This window comes from Papaver somniferum, chromosome 6, assembly GCF_003573695.1.
Source record: "Papaver somniferum cultivar HN1 chromosome 6, ASM357369v1, whole genome shotgun sequence".
Classification (NCBI taxonomy): Eukaryota; Viridiplantae; Streptophyta; class Magnoliopsida; order Ranunculales; family Papaveraceae; genus Papaver; species Papaver somniferum.
In genome coordinates, this window is record NC_039363.1 from 43,688,998 (window position 1) to 43,695,825 (window position 6,828).

The following is a 6,828-nucleotide window of genomic DNA, read 5'->3' on the forward strand; positions in this document are numbered from 1 at the left end:
CAGCTAGATTAGCAATCCACGTCAGCTAGGGCAACCTCCTAAGTCCTATGGGAGTGCTAATCTAGCAGCTAGATTAGCAGTCCACGTCATCTGCGACCACTATCCAGCATTGTTTGGTTCAGCGTATTAAATTTCAGCCGTCAGATCAAATTTTGTGATCCGTGTGATTTTTGTGAGCGCTGAACCATTCAGCGTAAATGTGACTTTTTGAGCGCTGAACCATTCAGCGCTTTAAATTTCAACCGTCAGATCAAATTTTGTGATTTTTGTGATCCGTGTGATTTTTGTGAGCGCTGAACCATTCAGCGTTATGGTCACTTTTTGAGCGTTGAACCATTCAGCGCTTCAATCTTGCTGCTAGTTCAACTGCGAGCAAATGCTAGGAGAGAGAACTAGTTGTTAGGAGAGAGAACTAGTGTTAACATTTAGACCTCACTTTCTTTTTTATTTGCAACACTTAACGGCCAATCTAGCAGCTCAATCTAGCCCATAGGACTTAGCCTTATTTGCATCTTGGAACTCTCTTAAGATTTTCTCCACAATGATCTGATAAATTTAGAAGAACCTTGTCAGTCTATTCTCGGAAATTATGTACGATGACTTTGAACTCTGTGAAAACGTACATCAAAAATAATGCAGTTGCAGAGCGAAGTAACTGTCAATAATATTATGACAATCCTATTGTTTCTTTCACATTTCTTTGCTTGTATAGTCTATTTTTATGACACGTCCTTACAGACATTTTACCAAACGCTAGTTATGACTTATGAGACATTAAAACATGAGGGATTTCCTATAAGTACTAAGTATTCTATTTCTGGTTTTCTTCTTTTTTCCTAGTTTAAGTTTCTTCTTCACACTTTACTCTGCCTAAAAATGATAATGTTGATCTTGTGGATATGCTTTAGACTTTGTGGAAAAGGTTTTTGTTGAAGATGCAGAATATCAGTGAAGCATTTCTCCATAAGGCACTTGGATTCTACTTCTGGATTTTGCTTTCTCCCTCCTGTCATTTTTTTCGCTGAGCGATGATGATCTTTGGGAGCTTGCAGATGTGTCTGCTGCTGTGAAAAAGGTTTGTGTCGAAGATGCTGATGGAAATAACTCACTTATTCACTTGTGCCAGAGCCAGAGGGTATTTCTGTCGCATCACTTTCCTGTTCAACCATTCTCCCATCATTTTGCCAACTGTTGGACTGAGGCAAGCCGCTAGCATAATAAGATTTTGATGGGAAGAAGTCTTCAATACCAGAAACTGTCACCCGATTTGTTAGGTATGTTAATGCATACAACACCTGGAGTAATATCAAACAAGGAAATATCACATCTACATATTATTAGGGGTACCAAGGGTTAGTTATTGTTCTGCTACATATATATAGGTCACGAACTATTGTAACCATATATTTACGGTAGCGCAGAAGTCTTTCAGAAGATTTTAATATGGATTATAAAAATGTAGAATGAGAATCAACATAGAGACAAAGGTATTGATATGAGTGCAAGCTGACTTGGAGACATCAGAGATGTGCAATTCTTAGATATTCTAGGAGTAGGTTGATAGGTAATAGGAAAGAAGTTTGAGCTTTTCAGCAAACAGACTCAACATTTTAAGAAGCCTATGAGCTCTTTTACTATGAGGCTCAAAAGGGACTCATTCAACTTGAGTAGGAATATGGGGAAATGTATTCTGTAGACAAAAATGGTTCTGAACTAGATTTACTGGAGAAGAAGGAACAGATGAAATAACAGTACTCAGTAAACCAACCTGTATACTTTAGTCTAGGCACTTGTTGTAAGGATGATTGTTGGTACTGGTTATAAAGCTTACTTTTTATTATTTATGCTTTCACAGAAGAATTTTCCTCGAGCATCACTTACCTTTTTCATGGAAAACCTTTTGTCAGGGTTTTTCCGAAGACAATTTTCAGCTACTGGCACCATCCAAAAGAGTTGGAGAACATCATGCGAGTCTATAAGGTTCTTGTCGATTAAGTCCGGATATTTCCTCTCTTTCAGCAGTGGACGTGCCTGCAAGGAAGTAAGAGAATTCCAATTTTTCTACTAATTAGTCTTTTCGACAAGAAAAAGGACATGAAAATCTTTTAAGAGATTAAGAAAAGGTTACATATGATGGCATGTTTGAAACAGAGATTTTCTTATCCTACTAAGACTTTCCTGAAATTATTTTGCTACAATAAATAGTGAATAGAACAGTTTCATAATTGTTACCCATCCCACTAGGCTTTTTTCCCCAAGCTTCTTATCTGTAGTTCTCAGACCTGTTATCAATTGTAAAAGAACAACGCCAAAGGAAAAAACATCTGTCTTGGTTGACACTTTCCCACTTGCTGCGTATTCTGGAGCCAAATAGCAAAAAGTCCCAACCACCCTGGTCTCTGATGAGTGATCCGATGCTGCATGTTGTGTTCGTGCCAGCCCAAAATCTCCAAGCTAATATAAGGTGATGCAAGGGTTAGTGTGAAATGTTTTCCAAGAGTTTGTTTTAAGATGAGTATTCTATGTTTTTCAAGAATTTCTTTAAGCTTTACCAGTGGTTCATAGTCGTGGGTTACAAGAATATTGTTTGGTCTCACATCTCTATGGATGATGTTGTTTTCATGCAGATGATCTAGACCTTCAGCAGCTCCAAGAGCTATTTTCATCCTGTGCTCCCAACGCAAAGGTTTGTTTGTGCTATCTGTATCTTTTCGTTAAAGTCAGTACATCTTCCCTTCTTTTTTTTTTTTGCGAGTATACGATGAAAAAAATAAGAAGTAAAAAGAAAAGAAACTTAAACACATGTCTAAGATGGTAATTACCCGAGAGATGTTTGTCGAGTGAACCATTGCAGACAAATTCATAAACAAGTAGTCTGTGACTTCTTTCCGAGCATGATCCAAGTAGCATGACAACATGTTTATGTCTAGCCTTGCTGAGTGCATGAACCTCTGCCTTGAATTCCTTCTCTCCTTGCAAACTTGCATGGTTAAGTTGCTTAACGCCAATATTAAGATCCCCAAGCTTTCCTCTGTAAACAGAACCAAATCCACCTTCAGATAGAAAATTCTCTGGTGAAAATCCGCCAGTAGCTGCTTGGAGCTCAGCATAAGTAAAGTCACTCATCCATCCGAAGTTTGGCCGTTTATTCATGCAGACTGTACAAATGGAATTCTCAAGTTCTGCTTCAATAGCCCCAGCATGTAGTCCAGTTGTCAATAGTTCTAGCTCCGCAAGGGTATTGCATTTACCATCTTCCGCTTGAGTTCCTACTTTTTTAGCCTTTCTTTGTCTCATTTCTTGATCTTCGAAGATGAAATCTAGAGTTCTTACTTCTGCCATTTTGCTTGGTATGTTTATGTTGCTTTGTTCCTCCTGAAGGAATGAGGAGTCCTTGGGGTTATTAAAACTTGAACTGGAAGCTACTTTTTCCAATGTGAGATGCTCGTTTGACTTGGATTTGGAAAATGAAGTCATTCTTGAAGTATCACTCCATGGCTTTCTTTCATCTGTATATACTCCTTCATCACCACCCATGACTGTCTTAGGAATTGGAGATCCTGAAACAAGAGAAAGAGGTTGGTTTTTCTATGTTCAAATGAATAGATTTGAAAAACGGAATGGTTGATTACTTCTTGGGGAGAACTCATTGCTGAACAGATCGTCTTCATCTGGCCTTCCTGGTACCATCTCATCATATGTTACATTACTGGTCTCGCTTCCTTCAGTATAAGCTTTGTGGTGTCCTCTTACTACTGGTCCTCTTAGCTTTTCAACATTGTTATCACGTTTCATTCTATATATACCACATGAAAGCCTTTCTGTGAAGTATTTCTTATCTTTCTTCATCTGCCTATACCACAAATGACATTGGAAGAAAAAGAAGTCCAGGGGCAGATGGTAAGACACTATCAGAGTTTCACTATATTTAAATCAATGGTTTAAACACTTCCTTGTATGAACCCTGTGTGACTTTTAGATACTATGCCCATAGTTGGGATCTATGCATATAATTCTAAGATGGTGGAGAGAAATATTGATTTATGTGTATCGATGACAATTAGCTAGGCATACATGCATTGATACAGAGAGAGATGTTGCAGAATAAGAACAAGATAGTTGATGATGTTTGCAGGTCAAATAAAACATTAAATATCCAAGTTCATTTCATTTTACCATCCAGATGCATTTTTCACAGATATGATTAGATATATACCTGTCAAGGATTACCCATGCTGCCTTCACATTCCTAGTTTCTTCTACGGCTACCATCTTCGGCGAAGATCCAACTTTAACTTCAACCTCAAATAGAATCTGAGATTTTCATAAACACGAAGTTTTCATTAGAAATCTGCATTTATGGAAGTCTTGGAAACAGTTCAACCATCAGGGACTATGATGGTAAAGCAGATTGAACCCTATATACTGTAGGTTAGCAGGATGCAGCAAGCTAGTAGGAGTCTATTGCACACGGCATACATATCTAGATCGTTTCTTGTAAACTGAGTTATTCTTAATATCTTGCAGTTTAGGTTATAGAATTAAGTGCCTGCCAGGGAAAGAAATTTTAAAGACCCGGACCTTTTGTTCTGCATAGTGATTAGAAATCTTCATCAGCTCCACATTGTTATGGTACTCTTCCTTCTTCCGTGCAACTTCTTCCTCAATAACCTTCCGGTTCGCTCCAAACATCGAACTGGAGTCGACTTTGCTCTTGTATCCCACTGAGGAAATAGGAGAAACAAAAGAAATTAACTTCTTTTTAGCAACTAATATAAATCATATATAAATGAACAGTAGAGATCTGCAATTATTGCTGCAGCTATTCAACCAGTTGTATTTTGCCGCTGTGTTCTTTGTTGTTGTTTTTCGAACTTCAGTAGTTATGCTCATTTGTGAATAAAAAGAAGAAGCATGGAATCTTACGAAATTTTCCGGCTCTCATGAAAGATAACGTACTAGGGGTATTAACCTGGTGAAGAACTCCAAGAAGAATGAGTCTATCTCCGGGCTTTAGCAACAATCCGTGCTCAGCCCATGTTATTGCACTGAAACTGATATCTCTTGATGCATCCTGGATCACCACCACCGTCTGGGATGTCGTGGTCATAATCTTCCTTTTATGGCATGAGATGTTGAAGTTGCAAAGAAACTGAAAACAGGTGAGTATGGCAAACTAAAATCTCTGGAGTTTCTTATAGGCTTTTGCGGGTAATGTTTGATGCAACATTCTCTGGAGTCTCTGAGGTGTTAGCTGGAATTTTTCTACTGTTCTTACATGTGCAATTATCTTAGTTGATATTTATAAAACTCAGAACTGAACAGTTCATACCTTAAAAGTATGCTGGGGAGTTAATTTCTACTTCACTTGTTTGGATTTACGGAATTTGACCTTGCAATAATAACTGGATCTCCACTAGACATACAAGGATAATAGATGAAAAGGCAACGAAGTTTGTAACTGAAATAGATGCACAGTGGAAGGAATCCGCTAAACCAAGGAAACCAAATAAAAATTCTAGGCTCAATTACAATTACACTTTCGGGTTGGATATCTAAGTTTTTGAAATCAGAGGAAGTATTTTAGCAACTTCATTTATTGATTAACTTGGTATTAGTACAACCTTAAGGGTATGGAAAAATATAAGTAGATTGCATCTTCTTTAAGTTAATTTTTTTTAAAACAACTTATGTTTCACAAACTTATATAAAAGGAAATCCTTGGTGATTTTACCAGGACAGGTAGAGATAGAAAGAGAGAGTATGTGAAGGAAGTTTTGGTGGTGGTGATGGTAGATCCAAGTGAACATCTCAGATGCCGGTTCAGCGCATATTCGGATATTTGAAAGTTGGGTCCTCTTAGTTATTTGCTTTTAAGTAGGAAAGTTTATAATTGCTGAGGTTTCATTTTGTGAATTACTATGCTTTTCTGTTTTGCAACCTTGTATTATTCTGTTGAATTATTTGCATGTTAATACTTAATAGGACAAGAAAATGAGAGGCCTTTTTGATATGGAACGAAGCTTTTGAGAGAGTGCCTGCTCTACTAGATGGTAAACTTTTACTTACTCTCTAGTTTTAATTTATTTTACATTGGGTTGATGTCATAGTGTCTCTGCTTGTCAAACTGTCTGGGACTTGAGGATGGTGCATGGGGTTTCTCCAGCCTCTTATTGCAACTGCTTTGAATCTCCTCAAGGGGGAGCTGTTTTATTTTAGAAGCAAGAAAAAATATTAGCTTTAGCAAAAAATTACACTGAGACACATCTGGAAACAGGTAGTCCAAGACTGGCCTGTTTCGGTTCCATTTTGGTCAGTTCTCAAGCATCTCTTATTTCTGGTTTGATTCGGATTTGTGGTGAAACAGGTAAAAATTAGATTCCTCAAGTTTTCTTGTTCTACTTATTTTAGTTGGTATACTTAATGTATATTTAGTATGCTTAATGTATCGTTTATGTCTGTTTTATCAGAAGGAAGCCACACTCGGTTGTCGTAATTAATATTCTTTGACTTTGTCCAGTAAAGCCGTCCCTGTGATTTCATTGGTAGTCACAGGCCCAACCCAACATATAGGTTACCGTCCTCTTTTTCTGATCTGAGCTTTAAACAGTTATATCCGTCATTGATGAAGAATCTTATACGTGAAAACTACATGGAGATCCATTCTACAGATTTTTTACACCGTGAAATCCACGGGCGGAAAAGTTCACGCACGCACGCACCCAATTTTCGAGAGAAAATTTCTTCCAAACCCACAATTTATAAAATTTGGTTTCTTCGTATCTTTTCTTCTTCTTCTTCTTCACGGGAATTTCTTCTTCAATTATT

At 37.5% G+C, this 6,828-nt stretch overlaps 1 protein-coding gene across 3 annotated transcripts; it reads right to left on the reverse strand.

Moving 5' to 3' along the window:
* Positions 1–556: 556 nt before the first annotated feature.
* Positions 557–5,954, reverse strand: LOC113287414 (probable serine/threonine-protein kinase PBL21). Of its 3 annotated transcripts, none has more exons than XM_026536163.1 (9): positions 4,960–5,954; positions 4,582–4,724; positions 4,217–4,314; positions 3,633–3,853; positions 2,823–3,560; positions 2,553–2,701; positions 2,233–2,454; positions 1,882–2,031; positions 557–1,295 (listed from the first exon to the last, which is right to left on the reverse strand). In XM_026536163.1, the coding sequence occupies exons 1-9, from the start codon at positions 5,108–5,110 to the stop codon at positions 1,110–1,112; spliced, it is 2,058 nt and encodes a 685-aa protein (XP_026391948.1). In that variant the 5' UTR covers positions 5,111–5,954; the 3' UTR covers positions 557–1,109. The 3 variants fall into 3 exon arrangements, with proteins under 3 accessions (XP_026391948.1, XP_026391946.1, XP_026391949.1); XM_026536161.1 differs by having other exon boundaries at positions 4,927–5,954; XM_026536164.1 differs by having other exon boundaries at positions 4,832–5,042.
* Positions 5,955–6,828: the final 874 nt, after the last annotated feature.

Coding starts and splice junctions, on each gene's coding strand:
- LOC113287414 (XM_026536161.1), bottom strand. CDS start 5,110: ATGACCACGACATCCCAGACGGTGGTGGTGATCCAGGATGCATCAAGA. Junction 4,725..4,926: donor CATGAGAGCCGGAAAATTTC/GTAAGATTCCAT, acceptor CTATTTCCTCAG/TGGGATACAAGAGCAAAGTC. Junction 2,032..2,232: donor AAAAAAGCCTAGTGGGATGG/GTAACAATTATG, acceptor ACTTCCTTGCAG/GCACGTCCACTGCTGAAAGA.